At 36.1% G+C, this 25788-nt stretch overlaps 1 protein-coding gene across 5 annotated transcripts in view; it reads right to left on the reverse strand.

Moving 5' to 3' along the window:
• The window catches only part of FYB1 (FYN binding protein 1), a 175951-nt gene that overhangs the window by 10961 nt on the left and 139202 nt on the right, over nt 1-25788 (reverse strand). For 3 of the 5 annotated variants that reach the window (XM_089908804.1, XM_089908802.1, XM_030759670.2), the window contains 13 exons: nt 21955-22001; nt 20219-20238; nt 19744-19778; nt 18642-18762; nt 16199-16358; nt 15552-15696; nt 11167-11189; nt 10020-10086; nt 9114-9248; nt 7423-7448; nt 4613-4679; nt 1807-1897; nt 461-623 (listed from right to left, as the gene is read on the reverse strand). In XM_089908804.1, coding sequence (XP_089764930.1) covers nt 461-623; nt 1807-1897; nt 4613-4679; nt 7423-7448; nt 9114-9248; nt 10020-10086; nt 11167-11189; nt 15552-15696; nt 16199-16358; nt 18642-18762; nt 19744-19778; nt 20219-20238; nt 21955-22001 — 1100 coding nt within the window. The remainder of the gene's footprint in view (nt 1-460; nt 624-1806; nt 1898-4612; nt 4680-7422; nt 7449-9113; nt 9249-10019; nt 10087-11166; nt 11190-15551; nt 15697-16198; nt 16359-18641; nt 18763-19743; nt 19779-20218; nt 20239-21954; nt 22002-25788) is intronic. The other 2 variants (XM_089908805.1, XM_089908803.1) reach the window with 1 other exon arrangement.

Here is a 25788-nt window from a genome sequence, read left to right on the forward strand (position 1 = left end):
AAACCAGACCAGAGCAAGAACCACTCACTACTTTAGCAGAGTGGTTCTCACTTTAGTGTACGTAGGAGCAAACTAGGGAAGCCGTTATGATCACAGACTCTGTCTGACCCACAGAGTACATGACTCAGCAAGTCAAGGGTGGGTCCAGGGTGTTAGAATTGTAATACACACAGGAGTTTTCTGATGCTGGTGGTCTGGGGGACCACATTTTCAGAAGCACACATTTGGCATAACTTTGGCAACTCAGTGCCAAATATAGCAGGTGGGAAATGAAAAAAAAAAAAAAATTAAAGTAAAATACATTGATTCCAGCACAGCAAGGTCTCCAGTTTCTTAATGTTTTCCACAACTCACAAAGCATGGAGCAAAAACAGTTAATACAAATAGGAGTGATCACTAAGACTTGTTTAGTCGTTAAATTCTGGGGTGTCCTATCGATAAAGAATAAATAGTGACTTACATTTTCCTTCTTCGTTCCTGCAGAGAATTTTTGTATCATCTGTGTTTTGTATAACTTCCAGGGATTCTCCAGGCTTCACCTGTAGATCTCTGTTCCCCCACTTTTTAGAAGTTAAGTAGGGTGCAACTTTGGTGTAATAGAGGACTCTAATTTCACCATCATACTGGAAAAATAAGGAAAAGCATTTACCTTATTGATTGATGTGTATTATTAAAGTAATTCATTTATTGACAGATTTATTAAGAAAATCTTTATCAAATAACTAGTTCCTTGTTTTCAAAAAATAACAAAAACTTCTTTGGAGGAAAACCACTCATAACCTCACCAACCTAATAATAATAATAATTATTATTATTTTATTTTTTTTGGCGGTACGCGGGCCTCTCACTGTTGTGGCCTCTCCCGTTGCAGAGCACAGACTCCGGACGCGCAGGCTCAGCGGCAAGGGCTCACAGGCCCAGCCGCTCCACGGCATGTGGGATCCTCCCCAACCGGGGCACGAACCCGTGTCCCCTGCATTGGCAGGCGGACTCTCAACCACTGCGCCACCAGGGAAGCCCCTAATAATTATTTTTAAAATAAAAAGTTTTTTAAAATTTAAGATGTAATGCATGTGTTGATTTGTCGCACTCATATATTGCAAAATGATAACAATCAGAACGTAAATTCTATTGGCTTGATCACCTCGCAATATTACCATTTCTTTTTTTATAGCGAGAACATTTAAGATTTGCTCCGTTAGGGGCTTCCATGTATATAATACAGTATTGCTAACTATAAGCACCGTGCTGTAATTAGATCCCTAAAACTTACTCATCTAACTACTGAGTATTTGTACCCTTTGACAGGCATCTCCCCATGCTCCCCTCCTCTGGTAACCATGATTTTACTCTTGATTTCTGTGGGTTTGGTTATTTTAGATTCCACATATAAGTGATATCATACAGTATTTGTCTCTGTCATTCTGACTTATTTTGCTTAGTATAATGCTCTCAAGGTGCATCCCTGTTGTCACAAATGGCAGGAGTTCCTTGTTTTTCATGGCTGAATAATATTTCACATATATCTATCTATCTCACATCTTTTTTATCTATTCTATTTTTAGCTTACCTTCTTATTAAGTTTCAAAGGACAGCTAAATTTAGATGATTATCACAGTACATATATTGTGCATGTATGAGAGTTTACTTAATTTCTTATAGGAATAAATTTAAATCTAAAATAAATTTTGTAGAAAATAAAGGAGTTGTGATGGAGAACTGTGATATTGATAATTACACTTTTAAAAATCATCAATTTTTTCATTAGCACTTTGAACTTTGTATGATATTTAAATGTAAACATACTTTAAATTTTTTCCTGAAGTCTTTTTCTTCTTTTTCTTGCTTTTTTAGTTTCTTAGGGTCTTTTTCTTCTGCCTTGGCCTTGGCTCCTTGACTAGGATGGCAGAACACACATAAAATAGCATTTAGTTTCAAAATATAAGAAGAATAGTATATAACAGACAATTCATAACATTACATTTTTGTTAAATTTCATTTTCAATTATCATTGTTAGAAATCTAGTACATTCATTGTAATAAATGATGACATTTCATAATGCAGAATAGATTTTCAAAAGAATACAGACTGAGTTAAAATGGAAGTGAGAGATAATGTATTATGTTGAATGGTATAAAATGACTGAAGTATAGTTTAAACATGGTTACATATCAGCAGTTTCATATGATTCAACCTATTCTTGAACCCCTTATATTTTTCAACCCTTCCTAGATAATTAAGTGGTTTGGCTAATGTCATAGAAAAGGCTTTTTAAAAAAGAACACTTTGTGAAAGACTGATTTTTATGGCTTAAAAAATTTATCTATATATAATCTACTTAAAACAAAGCCAGGGTCACATCTCATGATACCAACTAAAGCCAATTATTATAAGAGAGGTGAACAGCTCTGAGGTAGTGATTCTCCAGCCTGGCCACATATAGGATCACCTGGGAAGTTTTTAAAAATACCACTGCCCTTGTCTAATTCCCAGAAATTAAATTAATTAAAAATTCTAATTAATTAAATTGAGTGCAGTCCAGGTACTGACGTATATATTTTAAAAGTTCCCAGGTGATATTAATTTGCAACCAAGGTTGTGAACAATTCCTGGGTTAAGTATGGATGTTAGGGAAAGGCTGTGACTCTCTGTAGGAGGGAATTTAAAAAATCAGAATATTTGTGAATAATGAAAAATTTTAAACACTGACATTAATTTTGATTACCTAAGGTAAAGTTTTGTTTGTAACTGATTTAATTAAAAATTTTGAATCTTAGAATTTAGTTCATTCACCGGGAAATGAATTAGCACACTGTCCTGCCCTAGGTTCTGCATTGTCCCTCATACCTTCTCTCTGATGGTACCTGGGTAGTAGTGGAATCGCTGGCCCGGATTAGCACTCTGGAGCGATCAGAATATACATGAATGTTAAAAATGCCCCACAAGCTCTCTTTAAGGGTAATTTATTGAAATTTATTTAAAAAAATAGAATGCTGTGTTAGAGACACACGATTGCCTTAAACTCTGAAAATAAGCAACGGGAAAGAAATTAGTACATATCGCACAAAGTTTAATCAGCTGGGGCTTATTTTGCTTAAAAAAAAGGGCCAGTGGGTGACTCTGGGTTCCTAGAGAGATATTTAATGGAATGTGGTGGCATTTCTACAGTAATATTAAACACAAAAATGTGCTTAAAACTGTCAGGAATAGAAGCGACTTCCCAATGGTGAGGAATATTAAAACTTAACATATTTCTGAAGATTAGATTTTCCTTTCATGGAGAACTGAAAAAGGAGAATGATTCTCCTTTCATATTTCTGGTGTGTTTTGCCTGTAGAACTTGATCTTCTTATATAAATAACAGGATATTTTCCCCTCAGTTTCTTTGATCTTGCTCTTGTTGTGTAAAATTAGTTTAACAATGTTGGTAAAAAAAAACAAAAAAGAGGGGCTTCCTTGGTGGTGCAGTGGTTGGGAGTCCGCCTGCCGATGCAGGCGACACGGGTTCGTGCCCCGGTCCGGGAGGATCCCACGTGCCGCAGAGCGGCTGGGCCCGTGAGCCATGGCCGCTGAGCCTGCGCGTCCGGAGCCTGTGCTCCGCAACGGGGGAGGCCACAACAGTGAGAGGCCCGCATACCACAAAAAAAAAAAAAAAAGACAAAAACAGAAACTTAGAGTTCACTCATACATTTTTATCAGTACAGCTCAGAAGACACCACTTACTGTATTCCATTGATGTTACTTTTATCCTTTAACTGATCAACTTCAAGATCTTTTTATTCATCTTTCTTTTTTCTTGAAAAAGCTAGAGAGGTGTTCTTGCTTCCATACATAGCATGTATCAGATCATCTCACATATTTATTGGAGTATAAAAAAGCATCCTAACATGTTATTTTCTATTACAAAAGAATTTTCAAAAGGTACTCCTCTTCTATTAATTGATTTTAGATTTTCTTACAACTTTTGTCTAAAATTAAATTGAAGCCTTAGGTAAGCTAAAGAATGTCACTATTCACTGTTGACTGTTTTTGTTTGAATAGAACCTTTGAGAATCAGATGATTTTGTGAAAAAGTGACATAACTCGTAAAAGTCCTTTCAAAACACAAATCTGCTGTCTCTTTTTTTTTTTCATAAAAGGAAACGACCTTCTTGTGGAGGATGGAGGAGGCTTGAAGCAGGTGGGTTAGGATTGAGACATAAACTAAGCAGTGTGTTCAAGACAAAAAACGTTTTGAGAAAAAAGTAAAAAAGGGAGCGAATGAATCAGTGAGAGCAGTTGCGATCAGGCTCTCAAATATTTTCCCAGTGAATGAGTGAATAAATGAATGAAGACATTGGTGAGTCATAGGTCAGAAGATAATCAGGGGACAGGAAGAAGGACCACTGGGAAGGGGTGAGGGGAAGCGAGAGAGAGAAGGAGGAGGAGAACCTGGGCTATCCATCCATTCACAAACCTGGCAGAGAGCTCAGAGTTGGGATCAGGGAGAGGACGACAGAGCCAACAGAATGGCACACAGTACACACGCCCTCACTGGGGTTTTATTCCAGCTGAATTTTCTTAAACCGTCTGATTTTCATTACTTCATTGTAATGAGAACATTTAAATTACCTCATCTCTGGTGGTGCAGCAGGGAAATCAGAGGCATCCACATCATCATAAACTTCATCTCCCATGTCTAACAAAAGACAGAATAGCAAATGTTGAAACACTGTTAATGTACATTTTGATATGAGCATTCAATGGGATTTTAATATAAAGATTGTTTCAAGGACAACAAAATAAGTTTTCCTGAGGTCTCTGTACATTTCTCCTGGAAGCACTGCCTATTCCTTAAAAGGGAGAGAGAGGTTCCTCTCTTCCTTGATGCTTGTGTTAAATATCCCTCAAAAAGAAAAACAACAACAACAAAATAGTGACAATGATAATAACTATTGTTATCAGGAAAAAAACCCTAAAGCAGTGACTGAGATTATCTGAATATCCACAAGTGTGATGAATTGTAAGATTAGTAGATTGCTGACAAGCAAATCAATATTACCGGCCATCAGCTGCAGGTAGAGATTGAAGTAAAGATTTTTATGGGATTTGGGGTGCTAGGATAATATATATCACTTTATTTATATGTCTTTGTCTTTGTGCCTATCTATCTATCATCTATCTATCTATCCCTCTTTTTTACTCATTGATCTGTCTTTATTAACTTTTACCTTATAGGAATATTATGTGTGGCACTATAGTAAAATAAAAGACACTTCTGATACCAGCAGGTCTTGAGAATCAGTATTGGTGGAAAAGTTGCTATGACCTTAACTGGTTCAATGGCTTTTCCAATATGTAGACATTTTTCTTGATCCTAGACTTCTTGTTGATAAAGTCAGGAGGAATGCATCCTCTCTACACCTATTAAGTTGCTCCACAGCAAATTAAGCTGAAGAGATGAGTTGAAGAGAGTACAAATGTTTTAAGAAATGATTATCACAGAAAGTTTAAAATGCTCTCTGGTAGTGGTAAGGATTTGATTTCCTTTAAAAAATCCCCCCCCCCCCACCTTGGGACTTCCCTGGTGGCACAGTGGATAAGACTCTACGCTCCCAATGCAGGGAGCCTGGGTTGATCCCTGGTCAGGGAACTAGATCCCACATGCATGCAACAGCTAAGAGTTCACATGCCACAACTAAGGAGCCGGGGAGCCGCAACTAAGGAGCCTGCTTGCCGCAACTAAGACCCGGTGCAACCAAAAAAAAAAAAAATCCCCCTCTTCTGTATATATGCACACACACACACACACATATATATATATATATGCTCTGTATATGTATGTATATATGTGTGTGTGTGTGTGTGCTTGTGTGTGTATTTTCCTCCCACTCAGGTTAAGTAATTTCACAGGATAAAACGTGCTCAACTATATGAAGAATCTATAATAAATATGTAAAAATATTACATATCACTGGTTTCCAGAAAGGGAAAAGTTACTATTCCACGCACATGCACCTTTGAGAATGAAAGAAAATTAAAACAAGAAACACATTTTTTACTTATTTGATCACATTTTTTCCATTTTGTACCTACTATTTGTGGAGCTAAGTTTCTTTTTTTTTTTTTTTTTGTGGTACGTGGGCCTCTCACTGTTGTGGCCTCTCCCATTGCGGAGCACAGACTCCAGACGCACAGGCTCAGCGACTATGGCTCACCGGCCAAGTCGCTCCGCGGCATGTGGGATCTTCCCGGACCGGGGCATGAACCCTCGTCCCCTGCATCGGCAGGCGGACTCTCAACCACTGCGCCACCAGGGGAGCCCAAGAGCTAAGTTTCTTGAGTACTTTTTGAAAATTATAGATTAAGATATAAGCTTATCAGTTATTGATCAATTTGAGTTAGAGCCTTACATATTTTCAAATTGATAACTGAAAACAAAATCAGATAAACAGTCTGGAAGAATAGATTATCTTTGTGTTTGGTTTGCTCTTTCTATTTATTTATTTATTTTCATGTTGGGGGTAGGAGTTTATTAATTAATTAATTTATTTTTGCTGTGTTGCATCTGCGTTTTTGTGTGAGGGCTTTCTGTAGTGTGGCAAGTGGGGGCCACTCTTCATCGTGGTGCGCGGGCCTCTCGCTGTTGCGGCCTCTCTTGTTGCGGAGCACAGGCTCCAGACGCGCAGGCTCAGTAGTTGTGGCTCATGGGTCTAGTTGCTCCACGGCATGTGGGATCCTCCCAGACCAGGGCTCGAACCCATGTTCCCTGCATTAGCAGGCAGATAGATTCTCAACCACTGCGCCACTAGGGAAGCCCTCTTTCAATTTATTTACAAGTCAAAATAAACTTTTTAAAAGCCCCTGAATATTCTTGTGAGACATTTTATTTTGTTCAAAGTAAACTTAAGAAAACTCCTTTAAAGATCTGTCTCAGCAGGGGTAAAAAAATAAGCTGATCAAAATTGTACAAAGAAGAAACTGTTTCACATTGAGCAGTGGAAAATTTTCCAAAGACAATATAAGTGATACATTTTAAAAATCAAAGAAATTTAGATTTAGAAGGACCTTCATGGCATATAATGTGGCATGTTTTCAGAAATCTTTATGCATAAGTCCAATACACCAAGCTCTGACTGAATTGGGGTGGGGAGGGTCCATGGGGAATGTTGGGGTCCATCCCTACTCGGTCCTTTCTCCATAGTGATCCTATGGCTGGAAGAACTGTTTAAAATTCATGATATTTTAAAATTTCCTCTTCCCACTATTTTACTGTTGAGAAACTGTGGTGACCCCAGGTGCAGTTACTTGACAAGGTTACACAATTTATTATTTTCAGAGTCAGGACTTTAATTCAGGCAGCGTGACTATAGCCAATCCTTTCCACTACCTCATCTGCAAGAAGTGAGATATAAAATATGCAATTAGCTTTTATTACTTACCCACTTGTTTAGGAGGAGAAGGGAAACTGGAAAGAAAATGATAACACAGTTATAATCAGACCAATATAAACACAGAAATTGAGTCTTTTATTTAGGAGAGATATGAATAGCCTGGAGGCTTATAAAGTCTAATTAATCTGTTGACTGTCATTCCTTTCTCATCCTCCATTTCTCTGCTAAGTCCCAAGTTTTTGTCCATCAATCTGGAATTTAGCAAAACTTTTTGTGAACTCCAGTGTTGACCAAAAATTCAAGAGTCAAGATATCCAGTGGTTTATTTTGCTCACAGCCATTAGACCAATGTTTGCAGATTTGTTCTATGAAGTTTGGGCATATTATCATACCAGAGTAATTAAATGGTCTCAGTATTCTGGAGTCACTGTGGCATAGCTCAGGCCCAGAACTGTTTATTTGACTCAAAGAATAGAAATGCAGAGTCAAAATCAGCAGAGGTCATAGGAATCTTTATATGACCATGTTTCAACAATATGTACATGTATATCTCCAAAAGAAGAATGGTGAATAAGAGAGGAATATCCACTGAAACTAGAGAGTGAGAGCTTATTAACAGAAGTGATTTGAAATCAGGATTGGGTGGCTTTTAGTTGCAACAGAAAAAGACCTTTGCTTTTATTACTTTCTGAGCTTTAAACACACACACACACATCACTGGAAGAATGGTGCACAGTTACAGTAAAGTGTGAAAGGTCATTAGTTCAAGTGATCTAAAACCAGAATTAGCTGGTGTGTAATTAGAGCAAAAAAAAAAAATCTCTTCTTTTATTTCTAAGGACTACATTTGAGTAATGCTGCATGAAGAGAAGATTTGCTATGTTTACTTATAATTTTAAGAGTCCTGTTTATTGAGTGTTGTTTTAGTGTCTCACAAAAGGGTTTAAAATTAGGACTTCTATGTGGAATTAACATCTTATAAAGACTTCAGTTAAGTGTGGTGAATCTATTAGGCACATATAAAATAAGGATATCCTGTACCAGCGAGTGTAATGAAGATCCTTCAAATTCATACACATGGAACTTATACTAAAGGGTTATTTTTGTATGGAAAGGTAAAATTTATGCTTTAGTTTTATTTATACAAACTGAAGATATTTAGAATAATTTTATTATAGGATAAATATGTAATTCAAGTAGAATTAATATATCACAATTGTGATATAGAGTTACAAAGACTTTAAATACTGTACTTAGAGAAAAGAAATTCCAAATTGTGTCCTTTATTTCTAGCAATTAATTTTTAAAAGAGAATGTATATTTTGAAGAATAGTCAGTATACAATATGATATAATAAAATGTGGCATTGGAATTGTGAACATTCAGATGTGATGCCACAGTTAAAAAAAGTCCTGCTAAATGGAGGGTGAGTGTGTATGAATGTGTGAGGGTGTGTGTGTGTACACTTGTGCGTGTGTGTGCTTGTACATGTCCGAATGGGAAGCAAAATATATTTTTGAACCATATGATGATTTTCGAATACTTTGTGCTCCTCTTATATAAATGCATGAGTTTAAGGGTGACACAGTAAATGAGGCTAGAATAACTAATGGAAAAAACACATTAAATTGTTAAAAGTTGGTCAGAAATTGGTTATTGGTTATAAAATATTAGCAGCATTTGATTAAATTATTAGTGCTGTTATCGTGCACTGTATTTGGTGGTTGGTCAACTCTTACGATGAACCTTCATTGTCTGACTCAGAGTCTTTTGGTTTCTCTCGTATACTTTTCTTTCTGTCATCTTTTCCCTTTAACATCTTCAAAATCCCCCAGGACCACGTGTTACTCTTCTCTTCAACCTGTAGCGTGGAGCTTTGGAGCATGCAGGCATTGATCAGATTTTTTATAATTATACTGCTTTGATCGTTCAGGCTGTAAGCTACTCATTGTATTGAACAAAATGAAGCTATTACGTTTATAGGTTATGGTCTTTGAATACTGCTTCTGCTAGGTAAATAGGTAAGTTATTTTTTCTTATTTGGTAGATTTCTCCTGGTTCTTAAACTAGCGAGCTGAGTCAGGATTAAGTTTTAGACATCAATTTAGCTATACTGTATTAAAAGTAAGTTGTTAATAGATTAAAAAATTTTTTTAATGTATTTAAATTTTAAAATAGACCATTTCAAAAGTTTAAACACCCAAAGGATTCAATACTGGTTTCGCCCCAGATAGCATATGATCTCAGTTTATTTGGGTTGCCTACAACTATGATTAATATACAAAGGATAGCCATGCGACTGATTAACTTTCCAGATTGTCATAAAAATAAATTATTGATTGATAAATAAATGATAGGGAAAAGTTTGAAAAAAAATCTGCAACACTTCTAATCCTTTATCCCTTTTTCATTTCACTTCTTTTGACGTAGTTGTCAAGGTTATTCCAAACAATATACCACTTCATTTGAAGTGTGGTGCAGTTACACTTCCGCATTTACTAATGATGTTAATTAAACATTCAAATAATTTTTGGTAATGTAACAGGGAATGCTATTTCTGCTTTTTATTTTAAATAGAAATCAAAACTATACAACTCCAGTATATACAATACTTGGCAAAAAGGCAATTCGCTGATCATTCTTACCCATTAACAGCATCCTCCTCTTCTATCCCATCATAAATATCATCGTCTGGGGGAGGTGGGAACATCCCTTCATGTGAATTAGGGGGGAAAAAGTCTTCTGTTAGTTTTATAATTTGGTCACAAATGTTCACTCAAAATTTGATAATAAATCTGTCTTATTTAATTGCAGAAAGCATCCTACTTTCATATCAACTATTTAAATAAAAACTAGCTTTATTTCCCACTCTCACATAGGTAGTAGGTAAATTAATTATTTTTAACATTATCTTATAAGGAATTTTTAGAGGTGAAATGTAATAAAAATATGAGGGAAGATAAAGAGTAGTATGCATGGGAGATGAAAGAAATGGGGGAAAATAACTATGAAAAAAGTCAAATTAAATAAAGATAGAGTTAGAATTTGTTGTGGAAAAAGAAGGGAGAGGTGATAAGAAAAATTTAATTAATACTGAGGAGACATTCAGAAAAAGCTACTGATCAAGATATAAGTAAAGAAAAGCAAATAAAATGAAAGGTGAATTTATAAACATTGATGGGCTGACTTTTCATTTCTTTATATCATTTCATCAATGTGATATTTTAAAAGTTAAACCTTTTTTTGATTTGTTATCCTATAGTCCTTAGGAACCTTTCTATTTGACAAATATTTATTTAACAAATCTTTATTGAGTACCTTCTCTGTACAGGAATATGTACAATCAACTTGACATTTGATTTTTAGGATGAGAATTTTAGCACTGCCAGGTATTAGTAACCCTTATTTTGTTGATGAGATAACGAGGAGTCTTTAGGAGTCAGAGCTAAGGTGACCATGTAAGTTATCATCCAAACAAGGATACTTCTGAAAGTGAAGGGGGATACTACTAAAAATTGTGCTCAGACAATTGGCATAAATCAAGACTGCCCTGGGCATACTGGAAGTGGAGTCACCCTATGACCGACCCATAACAAACTTGGAAGAAAGAACTGACTTGCTCAGGGTCACTCAGTGGCCAGGGCTGGACTCCAGGTCATTGGTTCCCAGTCCAGTGTTCTTTCTACCACATTAAGATCCTCCTCATTGTTTGCAGACAAAAGCATTTTGTCATTAGTACACACAAAAACGTTGAAGACTTGCAGAAACTGCCGATGAAAGTGTGTGGCTTACCTCCACTTCCACTCTGATTGTGGCTAGGAAAAAAAAAGTGGACCAATTAAATTAATATATGAAGTATTTAGCTATCAGGGAGAGAAGTAAATATATTGAGCAGTTATACAAAAGAAAAAATAACATTCCAATCAAAAGTTTAGCAGGATGTTATTTACAATAGCCAAGATATATCAAAAGAAGCAACCTAAATGTCCATCGACAGATGAATGGATAAAGAAGACATAGTATATATACACAATGGAATGTCACTCAGTCATAAAAAGAATGAGATTTTGTCATTTGCAACAACACTGGTGGACCTACAGGGTGTTGTACTTAGTGAAATAAGTCAGATAGTTAAAGACACATACTGTATGTTATCACTTATATGTGGAATCTAAAAAAAATAAAACAAATGAATGAATATTACAAGACAGAAAGAGACTCGCAGATATGGAGAACAAAGTACTGGTTATCAGTAACAAGGGGATGGGGTGGAGAGGCAAGCTGGGGATAAGGGTTTAAGAGGTACGAACTACTATGTACAAAATAAATAAGCTACAAGGATATATTGTACAGCATAGAGAATATAGCCAATATTTTATAATAACTTTAAATGGAGTATAACCTATAAAAACATTGAATCACTATGTTGCATACCTGAAACTAATATAGTATTGTAAATCAACTATATTTTAGTTAGAAAAAAAGTTATCAGATATTATATGTGAAAAGGAAGAAAAACTGTTCCTTATTGTAATAGATGAGTAGTAACAAAGCAAAAAACAAAGCAAAACAAACCTAATAAGAATCAAGTGAGATTCAGCACCATAAAGTATTCTAAACAATGATACTGTTTGCTTCTAGCATTTTCCCATGAGGCAGTTTTCAGATTATACTGTATTACGTCATTCCATAGATGGACTTATTTATAAAAAGAGAGTATTATTCCAGAACCATTATTGCATTAAATTCAATTTTCTTTTGCTATCTCATAGTCACAGCATTTAACTCTTAGTCCAATAGCATTATATTTTTTTAAAAGGGAGAACTTAAAAAAAACTGAAATCCTCTTCATGGGGCCTTTGTAGAGTGTGGCTCCTGATTCTCTAAATCCAGAATTCTGAGTTTTAATTTATTTTGATAACATTCTATATTTCCCCTCTTTTATAATTGTCTGTTTTCTTGTCCATTTCTGCCACTAAAATATGAGTTCTGTGAGAACAAAGGAAGTGTAGAGTGTGAGAACTAAAAAAAAAAATCTCAGAAGTCATCTAGTTCATTTTGCAGAAAGCAATTGAGGTGCTGAGAAATGACGTGATATGACCAAGCCCACTTTTAAGTAAATGAACAGATGAGAGGAGAACTTCAGCATCCTGCCTTCCCTTACAATATGCTTTTGGCTACACCTCGCTGCGCTCCCTGTGTCACCATTTGAGCCTTTTGGATAATCTGCCAGTAACAGATATCAGTCTGATATTACAATCGTATAGTGTAATTATACACTCATATCTGATTCCTCAACCTTTAAGTCAGAATAAAAGAAATTGGTCCGACGCAGATCTACTGCTGATCTAGAAATAAAAAGTACGTTTGTTAATGGAACTTTGGAGAAAAACATGCTATAAGTGTCCTAATATATAAATAAGAATTGATTTTTGATGAATTTTTAGTATATTCTCTACTTGCTTACAAACTATTTTCACATTCATTGTCCTCAACACTTCCCTTTGAGCATGAAGCAAGCAGATAGAATTATGTGAAAAATTGCAATTTGGGTTGGCTGCCACTCCTGGCAAATACAATATATTCCCTTGGAGAGTCTCACACCCAATTCCTAAAGAACAGAGTTATAATCAGGAGCAAAGCCACCATACATGATTTCATCTCTATAGCCGTTCTTCAATTTCCTATAATGGTCTTTTTGGAATACAAACCATTGATCAGATGAATGAGAGGTAAGGAGAGGAGAGTGTGAGAAGAGAGGAGGAAAGAGAAAGAGGAAAGGATAAATCGCAGGGAAAAGGTTGGAAACATACACAGAAGAAAGTTTTTTTATGTGATGGAAGAGTGGTATTTGCACTTGTAATTTCCTTTTGTTCAACGTTTCACATTTAGCACAAAAAATTGCTTAGTTGAGAAGAAAGGGAGAAGAACCGCTGTCAGGTCCTGTGCTTTTAAGCCTCCTGTCTGCTCACAGAATTTGAAGTACACAGTCAGCTCTCCTTACCCTGGAGGAATTGGGAAAGAGCTGGTAAAGAGTGCAAGGAACCAGGAGGCATCTGGGGGAGGGAGAGGAGAGGATGGTGCCTTCTCTTATTCTCGCCAGGACAAGCTGCCAGCTATACTCAGCATCTTTCCTTCTTCCACTGAGGACAAAGCATGTTCTGTCATGAGATCTCTGCCAGCAGCAGCTGTAGTTTCAAGAAAAAAACTTGTGTAGAAGTGATGTCTCTTATTCCATTTTCTTATTAAATGTGCATAAGGGAGGAATAGACGCTAGTAAATATTGTGGGGCTATACTTGTTTAAAATACTAAGCATAAAAACCATACACCTCCTCCAACCCCAGTTTATTAAATGGAAGATTCTTTTTCTGCTACATGTTTACTAACTAGAGATATCTTTTAGAGTTGTGGTATGTATAGACTAGATAAAAGGAAAAGGTAATAGCATTAGTTTTGGGAAATAGTCACCTATTATGGAAAATAATGCTTCATTTTAAGGATATCATCCCTTTTTGTGGATTTATCATTTTTTTCTTGAGTATGTTCATCAGTGTAAATATGTATATATTAATATAACTGGGGTTCTTTAATTCCAAAATAAGAGAAATGTGTGTGTTTTTTTAAAAAAGATAAAAGTCAAACATAAGGTATATATGTTGCTAATATACATGGTATGGCATACTCATGTCCAGAAAATTCTGTAACTCTCAGAATATGGCCATTTGGAACTTTGACCCCTAAATTAGCATTTACTGACTTTCAAATTAGGTCAAGGTGTTTCTTATTACTAAGGCCAATTTACAATCTGTAAACTCCAGTGCATATATCGCATGTTTTGCTATATATTGCATAATTTATGATCATAACATGGTAAGAAGGCATGGAAGGCCATCATTCTTTTTTTTTGGCTGTGCCACGTGGCTTGTCTTAGTTCCCCAACCAGGGATTGAACCCAGGCCCCAGGCAGTGAAAGCCCAGAATCCTAACCACCAGTCCGCCAGGGAATTCCCTATTATTCATTTTAGAAAGACAAAACTGCCAGAGAGCAACATAAGTTTAATTGATGCCATGAGCTCAAAGTCCACAAGAGGGAAATTTAATTCTTCATATAGTTCAAAAGTATATTACTGTTTTGATCATTTTACATTTTTAAAATGGTTGATAATGAAAATATTTTTCCTTTAAAATTTGAGTTATGAAGAATGCAGACACATTTTTTCCCAAGTGAAGATCTAGCACAGATCATGTGTTTTGGGATCACGTGGGGGATTTCCCAATTTCACAAATGGGCATTAAAAAAAAAGAGGATTCTTCACCGTGCTGGAGATTTTCCTTCTCCTTTTCCTTCAACTTGAAGGGATTATGGCTTTACCAGAAAAGGGAGATATTGGAGGCAAGAAGGAATGAAAAGAAAAGGGGAAAGGAAAAGGAAGGAGAAGAAAGGACAAGGAAGATCAGAGCTAGGAAAAAGAGACAGAAGAGGAGGCAAGGATAAAGGGAGCTGGAGACGGAGAAAAGAGAGAAGGGAAGGAAAGGTACGTGGGAGAAGATCGCCATCCTCTCCTCTGGACTCCTCTACCCCAGAAAGATGTTCCCATAATTCTTGCAGGGAAGGTCATGCCATTCTGGTGGAATGAATGGAAAGTTGGACCCTTAATTGATTGCCAGGGATCATAGGGGATTTTACATTTTTACTCTTAAAGAGCAAAGTAGAGTTGGCTTAAAAAAGCATTTTTGTCTGTTATGTTTTTAAATAAGAACGATGAATATATTTAGACTCAGATTTCAGAGAAAAACACTTTATATTTTTCAGAGCTAACTTCTACATCTCATCCTTCAGTTTTACAAAGTCATACTTACTTTAGGCATATCCTTAAGATCAAATCAGAATAAATACTGTAAAACAGCATTTTGGATTGACAACACGTTTGGCAATATCTGGCAAATGGCCCATTATATTTCAAGTAGTATTTGATACATACAATCAAAGAGTAAAATAAAAGACTATGGAGTTTCAAATGACTTTTCATCCATATTGAAGTGATTGTAAATAGTAATTCAGTTTAGTGATAGAGGGCAGTAGGAAATAGGGAAAGTAAAATTCTAGCATCTTAAAATCCACAATATCTGACAAAGAGATGATTTGATTTGCTTTACAATTTGTATTTACACATACCTGTTAACATCTTCCTGCTCTGCGACATCATCATATACTTCCTGGTCATCTTCAAAAGGTCTTGATGAAAGAGCACCAAGCGAATTTTTTTTCCGTTTCAAGGAATCATAGTCAATCTCTACAGCCGTTGTTTTAATATAGCCATCTACCAAAAGGGGAACAACTTATGTTCAGGTAACTGTAGTTTAAATATCATAAAGTTGTGGATAAAATATTAACTGCACACTTACTCTTTAAATTTTCCCTTTATTTCTTTGCTTGCAATTCTGATTTATAGACTTGTTGACACATGTTTCACTGTACTTTGTCAAAGTCTTATGCTGTTGTGGTTTGGGGTAAGCCTAGAGTCTATTTTCAAGATTCCAAAGTGATTCATATGAATCATTTTTGCCTTTTAACCTCAATGAAGAACCTAATGCTCTTTGCTCCTCCCTGAGATACTATAAATATTTACATTTTTCCCCACTAAAAAGATTACACAGATGAGGTGAAGATGGAGCTATACCTGTCATTTAAAATCTTCCTATCTTTGTCCACCCTGTAACGTGCTCCCAACTTAATGCTTATGAGTAGCTTTGGAAGAATTTTCACATTAATATTGGCTCAAATAGAAAACACTTCGAAGTCGTAGGAAAATGTGCACTCACATGACCCCCTGGCTGTTTTGCCCAGCCATTTTCCTTCAGGGTTGTCTGTGATTCTGATTATCTCAATTTGCTCTCCTTGCTTGAAGCTCAGTTCATTCTTTCCTCCTTTGACATCACAGCAAGCTTTTGCTTGGTGGATGACTTGAATAGGGCCTGTTAGCTGCAAAGAGGAAAAAAAAATCACGACCGGCTTCTTTACTATTCAGAACATCTTTAAGGAATGCGGTTTTGAAAGACAATATGTCCACCACTTGCCAACCTGCCTATTACCAACATTTACAAGTTTGAACTAGAAGTTGAGGGTGAATGTCATTCCTGGTGAATGTTCTTAGAGGAGGGGTTAGGGGAAAATTGCAGAGGTCAGACAGAACCAGCAAAGAACAGGTAAGCACATGCTCGGGGGCCAGGAGAGAGTGGCAGTGATCTGTTGACCTCGGGAACTCTGTGGAAGATTTGCAGAGAAAGCCACCGATAACCGAATACCACTTATGTACGACATGCTGGGTGCTATGTGTTTTTATGGGGTATGCTGGTGGTTTGCTTGGTAGACAGAGAAATAGCTTTGTGAATAATAAAAATAACAAACAAATATTATGAGAGGTTTTTAAATTAATATCCTGAATAGTACAGTGTTTTCTTGACAGCAGGGGAATAATCTAGTTTAGAGGCCATGAATCCTAAACATTTCCTAATCCTAAATTGGTCTTTTCAACAGAATTTCTTGGACCTTTTGATATGAAAATATGCATTGTGAGTTTTGAAGGTCTACTTTATTTTATTGAACTTGTGATGTGATGAATTGTGAGACATATCATTAATTATGCACCACCAAGAAAGAAAGAAAATAGCTTAAGTTAAATTTTTGATATGCCAACGATGTTAAAAGGCATCTTAATATCAGAATTTTAAAATGTGAAATATTTTGTCTTGGAATTAATGAAATGTGAAGCTATGTAACAGTTCTCACATTTATTTATTTAATTGGAACATCTATTAACATTTTGTGGAAGAAATATAGCGTGTGAAGTCCTAGTCTTGACAAACTTTTGAGTTCATATTTGGTGGTATATCTTCCATATCCTATTTTTTTCTTACTAACAAATGTTATTCAAATGAATGAGTGAAACAATGCAAAATTGATTTCTCAAAAAAAAACCCACAAGGGAAAGCTTCATACCATTCCTTCAAAACTACAATCTCTTCATAAAAAGTATGTTATAAAGATTTTCATTTAAGAAATTAGTTTTTCATGTTTTCCACTTGAAAACTATAAACATTGGTAGCCATACATTCTGTATGAGTAAAATATTTTAGTATTCATACTGTAATCTTAATTTTGCTTAATGTAGTAAGCAAAATTGAATGAGATCCTATAATAGATACAGTGCCTTCCGTGCATTATTTTATTTAATTCCATAAAAATCTTTCAGGAGAGGTATCATTGACTCACTTTAAAAATAAGGATCTGAGATTCAGAGAAGTTTAGTAATATGCCCATGATCACATAATTTGCATGTGCAGTTGGACTTTGAATCCACATCTGTCCAACTGACTCTAAGCTTTACATTTTCCCTTTGCCCTGCTGTTGAACCTTTGTTTTACTATAATCAATATACTGGGAAATTATATATAAACCACATTTTTATAATTCAAACCATATTGTAAATGTTCAGGAGGAATTAAATATTTAAAGGAAACTTGATATGAATCCTTTTTATAGTGAAGAATAGTTTTGTAGCTAGATAATCACTCTATAGCTGACATACTAGACCCACCCCAGATGGGCCATGTCATCAAAGACGTACTGGCCAAAAGAGTATAGTGCGCAAGTATAGTGGTAGTGGTGGTAGTAATAGAAATCACACAATTAGAAATCAGAGATCAGAGAAGACAGAGGTCAGAAATCCAGGTGGATGAAGAGGGAGGAGAAACAGCAGGTATCAAGTCAGAATGTAGGTCAGCTTAAAATAAAGGCAAAAATGTAAGTCAGGTCTAGACAGCAGCAATCAGGTAGCTCACGGAGCTTTATTACGACAGGTCTGGTTAATCCAGAGACACTTCTGTCCCTCGTACCACTATAATACATGCCACAGGGATGTGTATGTGTGTGGTCCTGAGCTCATATTATGAGTAAGATAAAATGAAATGCATAACAAGGAGGGTCAAGATGGGTCTGAGAAATCAAGTACTCTTTCACTCAATCTACATAAAATTTCCTGAGCTCCCACCATATTTTATTTGGACTTTATTGCATTAGTTTTTTAGTGCAGGGGTAAAGGAGATTATTGGACAAAAACATTACTATTGTGAAGGTAGCTACTCTTTAGAAAACAATGATTAAGTAGTTCTCCAACCATGTAAGGTTTCAAGAATTGTGCCCCTTTTGTGTGAAAGTTATAAAAAGAGGTTACTCTTTTTCACCCTTCGGCAAGCAAGCTCGTACTTTAAATTTCTTCTTTATTTCCTGTTCTTTCTTTTCTCTCTCTTTCTGTTCCTTTTTCTCCAGCTCTAATCTCTTCTTTTCCTCCTTTTCCCTTTTCTTCTCTCTTTCTTTGGATGTTTCTCTGTGGATTAAAATTGTAAGTTTGTTTTAGCATCCACGGGCATTGACGTGTCAGGGCTCCCTATCCAGAGAGGTTTCTACCCAGAACAGAAGATAGTATGTGAAGAAGTATAGGTGAAGGTATAAAGCCAAGGCTTGTCAAAATTCCTGGGTGTATGAGACTGTTCTTAGAACCAGCAGGAGGCATTCAAATGAGGATGCCTTCCTAAGGTTCTGCTGCCCTTACAGCTCGTGCAGGCAAGTGGAAAGCAAAGTTTATAACGGTTCTTGCGGCCTGTCGGCATGAATAGAATTAATCCCTCTCGCTCTCTCTCTCTCATGCACTCACTAGTACAAGTTCACGTACATACATGCACTTGCACACACATGTACAAACCTTAATTCAGAAACTTTAGTCAGAATTAGTTGAATAAGAACTGGGTAGGGAAAATTAACATATTTGAATCAACAAAAGATAAAATAACATATTCATTCTACTTCTACTCATTTTCCAAGAAATTTCTTAGTCTCGGGCTACCCAGAAACCCATTCTGGAACCCTTTCTAACACCTTTCTGTTTAGCAGGCTAAAACTTTGGCATCTGGTGCTGTGTTAAATCGTCTCTCATAGCAAGGTTGTGAGGTGAAGTGCTGTCTAGGTGAGGACATTGTAACGTATACACGAATTCATGTGCCCAAGGACACACCGAGAGCAAGAAATCAGATTCCCGGTCCCTGTGATTCCCTGCCTGTGGGCTATCTAGTGGGCTGCAGGCCTCTGACCTCTCCGGGGATGACATTTTAATAGAATCCTCTGTAAAATCCTTAGACAAGAAAAGAATCTTTAGTCCTTTGTATTGAAATAAAGGTTATCATTATATGCCCATCATTTGAACAATACAGCTTTTCCCTCCCAGTGTTGAATATCCCTCCACTCTCCCTCATACAAATCATTATTTTCATCTTAGAAGGAAAATATCATGGTAAAAAAATGTAACTCATACATGTCTTCATATGTTTCTCCTTCACTCTCTTGTTCCTGTCAAGAAAAACATTAATAATGATTAACTGTAATTATTTAATAAGGGAACATACACATATTACATTGCTCAAATAATCAGTAAAACAAGCATACATTTGTGTGTCAATTTGGCTTATTTAAAATATTTTTGTTTCCTTTTTAGAGACAGACTGGAAAAGGAAGCACAGAAAGATTTCATTTTATATCTTGCTATGTAATTCAGATGTGTAGCCAGACTTCAGTCTATGTTTAGCATTACAAAATTACTATGAGTCAGTGTAATAATGGGTGTTTAATGTCTCAAGCATTTTAGATGAAATAAGATTATAAATGGAAAAAAATCACCATTACTCATAAGGATTTTCATTTGTTGGTTTATATCAATAGAAAATGAATCACAATAATTGTTACATATTCTAGTTACAGCAATATAATATGAGAAGGAAAAAAAAACTGACCTCATCCAGATTTCCAGTTCCTAAAGTGTTTAAAAAAAGAATACAATTTAATGTACTGTAATTAAGAAGTGCTTTAATACAGGATTATTAGATGTAATATAATATTCAAAACAGTTCATCATGTAACAGAACTTATAATTTACCAAAGGTATAGAAGTACAAAATAGAATATGCAGTTTAGATTCTTACTATGGCTTTTTTGAATCTTGTAATTTAATTATAAAATCATTTCACTGACTTTCATAAAATAATGCAAAAGCCAAAAATTAATGAAGACACTCTTTATTCTCTTTATGAAAAGCATGCACGTTTGGTTTTGTGGGCTTGCAGTATGGAACAAAGATTTTACCAGAAAATCACAACTAGTTCACACTTTTCGACTTACTTGTTCCCAAGGATTTGCTTTCATGTGTCAAACAAAGCAAGTTAATAAGATATTTTAAAAAGATATTTAACTGCTCAAGGGTCAATAGAGTTAATACAGTAAATGTGGCATTATAAATTAATGAGAAAAGGGTGGATTTCAGAGTATGGTAATGGGAAAGCCGGCTTTGTACATGAGACAACAAATCTAGATTTCTACTAACGCCTCAAAAGTGGACTGCAAAGAGATCAAAGACCTAACTATAAAGGATAAAGTTCATAGAAGATAATATTTGTATTTCCTAGGGATAGGACTTCTTAAATAAAACTTAAAAAGTATAAATTACAAAGTAAATGTTAATGAATTTGATTATATCAAAATATATTTATGTTCAGTGAAGGACAGCATGGACTAAGTTAATAGACAATGGACAGAATGAGAGAAGATATTTGCAGTGTCTACAACTGACATAGGATTAATATCTGGAATACAAAGGAACTCCTGCAAATCATCCAGAAAAGGATACCAACCCCAAGAAAAAAATGGTCAAGGAATAGGAACTGGCAACGCACAGAAGAGAAAACCACAAAGGCTATTAAACAAATCAAGTATTCGAACTCAGCAGCAAGCAGAGATATGAAAATGAAACAAGTCATCATTTTATGCATGTAAGACTGGAAACAACTGGAAAGCTGCATAGTACTATGCACTGGCGAAAGGTAGGCATCTTGGAATCTTCATGCCCTGTGATGGGAGTACACAGAGATGCAGCTCTTCTGGAGAGCACTCTAATCCTACTCAGTTGGAATGAGTATGCCATTGCTTACAAGCAGCCACTCTACTGCCGGATATACATAAAGGAAGGCTCTCAGAGGTCCACATGGAGATATGGACAAGAAGGTGCATTGAACTATTATTTGTGGTACCAGCGAGTTGAAGGTGAAATGTGAATGCATAGGATGCATACCATGGAGTGCTGTGCAGTAGTTAACAGAAAGAAATTAAATATACATATATAACATGGAGGAGCCCCCCAAAACACATTATGCTGAATATAAAAAAAAAGGCCAGAGTGAGCTATAATATACAGCTTGTGTAAATTGAAATATGTACATATACACATACAACAGCATGCAAAGAATATGTACAAAAGACACACACTAAGTACATTAGAATATTTGTCTCTGGTAAAGGGGAGGAAGGAAAGGGAGTGGGTCATGGAGATAAAAGGAAATAAATAAGTAAGTAAAATAAGAGACGGGTCTTGCATGGACCAATGACGATAATGACCCATTAATGATCCTATGAGAATAATTAACTCAAACTTCCGTATCGGAGGGAAAAAATAAATAAAACGTCTTTCGCCTCTTACCATCAGAGTGCATGACACTATCTTGATATTCTTCATTTACAGGGCTTCTGAAAACAAGAGAGAAGAAAAAGTGAAAATGGAACAAGTAGATGCTCCCCTTACAATGAAAAAGGAAAAAGAATAAAAGGATCATTTAAAAATAACTCTTCTCTTTCATATCTGCTCTGATTTAAAACTTCAGAAGTCAGTAGAATAGGCTTTAGCCTTGTATTGATGCCACTACTGCTGCAAAAAATGGAGAATCGGGGAGCTTGAGCACAGCACTGCCCATTCAAAGTGAGTATCTACAATTAATCAGTAGTTTAGTTTCAGAGCAGAAATATTTTTCTGTTAAAAGGACAGTATGTCAATAAGTCAATTCTGGGTTCTGAAGGTATATGATTGGCTGTACAGTACAGATTCCAAAGATCATTAGTTCCAATCCTGACTCATCACCCTTTTCCAGATGTTTTCCATCTGGTTTTGCTTCCATCACTTGTGGCTTGAACTCCAAGGTGCTTCATTCCAAACCACTTCACTCCAACTGCTCATAACAGCTATCAATACCTGGGCTTCATGAATCCCTAATGATTTATGGAACCATCTATATTTTCTATTTCTATTCTTGGGTTGATTTGCATAACTGGGGAAAATTGCCATTTTACTGACTTAGGATATTACCAATAATTGACATTCAATCTCAGCTATACCCCCAACACTATTCTATAATCTCATTACACTTTTTTTCTAGTCAACCCTCTCTTGCATCATCCTTCCCAATTGCTATTCAAAACGTTCATTACTTCCCTCAGATCTCCTATTCCTCTCCTTTCTCTTTTCATCAGATGATCTTGTGTCTTATTTCACTGATAAAATAGCACTTATTGGGGGTGAACTCTCTTAAAATACATTCCTTTAACTCCCAAGCTTATCTACAGTTACGCCCATCCTTACCTGTCCCTACAGAAGTTCCTTCCATCTGTGTTCTGAATCCTATCTGAATGATCAATTATTTTACTCCTTTTATTCGCTATCTTCTGTGTGTCATCATATTATTTATATTACTATTCTTCTTCTTCTTTCACTCCCCATCCCTAAATATCTCACTACTGTTTTCTCCCTCAGCCCAAGTTACTCTCATTCATGAAGGACAAACACTTCTCTTCACCTTTCTAAATACTCCACATTACCATAAGGCCATCATCCTTTTCCCAAAGTAGAAAAAACTGTCCATACTCACCGACTTTACTTGCTCTCCTCCTCCTCATTTCTTCATTGACTACAATCTGGTTTCCCTTGCTAATCCTTCACTGAAACTATTCTTAAAAGATTTGATTACCAAATCCATTAAACACTTCTCAGCCAGCACCTACTTGATTGCTTTGTGGCTCTTATCACAGTATTGGCTATTTTGCCTTCCTGGAGTCTCCTTTGTTTCCATGAGAAATCTCTCCCACTCACTTCTTGTCCCTCTGGTCACTACCCCACAATTTCCTTTGTGGGTTAATTTGCTCTGACTTCCCCTTTTAAGTGATGGTGTTCTTTTGTGTTCCAGTCTTGGCTTCCTCATTTCTATTTTCACTCTACATTTGCCTCTAGATGGTCTCATGTTCTCATATAACTCCATAGTTTCACATATTATCTTGGTGACTACATGTTGAAATCTCTAGCCCAGATCTCACTTCTGAGTTTCAGACTCATCTATCTATCTATCTATCTAACTATCTATCCATCCATCCATTCATCTATCTATCTATTCATCTTCCTATCTATCTTTATTTGTGTGTCTCACTGACACTAAACCTGTTTTTCCTACTAAGTTTCTTACCTTGGTCAATCGCACCACAATTCCCTTAACCACTTAAGCCTTAAGTCATCCTTTATTTCTCACTCTTCTACAGTCCCACATCGAATTAATCAAGTTCTGTAAGTTCTGCAAGTTCTGAGTATTTAGTGTCTCCTATAATGCACTCCCCCTTCTGTCTCCTCTATCCTGCTAGACACAAGAACAGGATTCTATCATTGCTAGTGTGGACCCATGAAGTAGCCTTCTGGACAGTCTTCTAGTGATGAGAATTGCTCTTCATCTTTCCTACCCTTAAAGTCCCTTCTACATGCTGCTGCCAAAGTGATCTTTCTAATGTGAAATTGACACCATTTGAAGAATGTGAGCAGGAAGTGCCTTGCTATCACTGAGACCATAAAAAAGGGCTAGTGGGTACTCTTGTAGCCCAGGAAGAATTGCCATGGATATACATGTCTCAGTTTCCACCTGAGATGATAAACATACGTGGTCATAAACTGTTATCTAATAAACTCACTTTTTAAAAAAATCAAACATTTAAAATTTAACACATATGCATAGCTTACTACCTAGGTAAGTGTAAAGGCCCAGTGAAATTGATCATGACATGACACTTGTTTTTCTTAGTAAGCCTTTTTTAGATCTTGGATGATTCAGAATTAAATACAGAAACGATGAAGTAATTCAAGCCCATGGTACAAAAATCTGTTTCTAATCATTGGGACAATATATGTATGTTCAATATTTTAAGTATTTGTAGTATTTAAGAGATTTACTATATTAGATATTCAGTTGAAAATCTGTGTCACATCACTTAAAAAATTGTCAGTTAAACTTAACATTTTAGTTGAAAACTAAGGACTCTAAGTGTTAATGTCAATGGCTGCTGGCCTCATAAAACAGAGTCAGCCAAAATTATGAACTCCTAATAAAAGAATATATCATCACCAAGGAAGGAGTCTTACCTAACTAAAGAAAGAAGTACATTTAGAAAATAGAACTAAATTTGATCAAGCACCCATCTGTATCCAACTACCAATTTCCAGAGGAGTAGGGAACACACAAGCTATACTGTGAGGAAGCGATCAGTGCAATCTAGACTGTGGGCAACTATAACGCCCACGAACAACTTGATTTGCTCAACAAATAAATTGTAATAATTAAAAAGAAAGAAATAGAGGGTGAACCTAGAGATTGAAAGAGAATTACAAAACATATAAGCCATAGACTTTGCTTGGATTCTTATTCAAAAAAACAAGAAAACCCATATACAATTTAAGAGAAAACTGGAAATTTGAAGACTTTATGTCTTAAATTAATACATAGAGTCTATTTTTAGGGAAGCCTACTGAAATATTTATGGTTATTATTACATGATGCTTGGTATTAGTTTCAAAGTAATATGAGAAGAGAGAAGTGGGGGAGTATAGATGAAACAAGATTGGTAGTGAGTTAAAAACTGTTGAAGTTGGGGAAGGGTGCATGGGTGCATACTATGCTATTCTCCTTGCCTTTTATACACTTAAAATTTTTTAAAATAAATGTTTCTTAAAAAGTATAAGAAAAGGACTAGGAACCAAGATGGCAGAGTAGAAGGACATGCTCTCACACCCTCTTGTGAGAACACCAGAATCACAACTAGCTGCTGGACAATCATGGATAGGAAGACACTGGAACTCACCAACAAAGACACCCCACATCCAAAGAAAAAGGAGAAGCCACAATGAGATGGTAGGAGGGGCGCAATCACAGTCAAATCAAATCCCATAACTGCTGGGTGGGTGACACAGACTGGAGAACACTTATATCACAGAAGTCCACCCACTGGAGTGAAGGTTCTGAGTCCCACGTCAGGCTTCCCAACCTGGGGGTCCGGCAATGGGAGGAGGAATTCCAGCAGGAGGAGGAAGAAGCAAGAAGAACTACAAACCTGCAGCCAGTGGAACAAAAACCACATTCACAGAAAGACAGACAAGATGAAAAGGCAGAGGGCTATGAACCAGACGAATGAACAAGATAAAACCCCAGAAAAACAACTAAATGAAGTGGAG

This window comes from Delphinapterus leucas, chromosome 3, assembly GCF_059928025.1.
Source record: "Delphinapterus leucas isolate spDelLeu-1000000601 "Yukka" chromosome 3, BTC_Dleu_Yukka2, whole genome shotgun sequence".
Classification (NCBI taxonomy): Eukaryota; Metazoa; Chordata; class Mammalia; order Artiodactyla; family Monodontidae; genus Delphinapterus; species Delphinapterus leucas.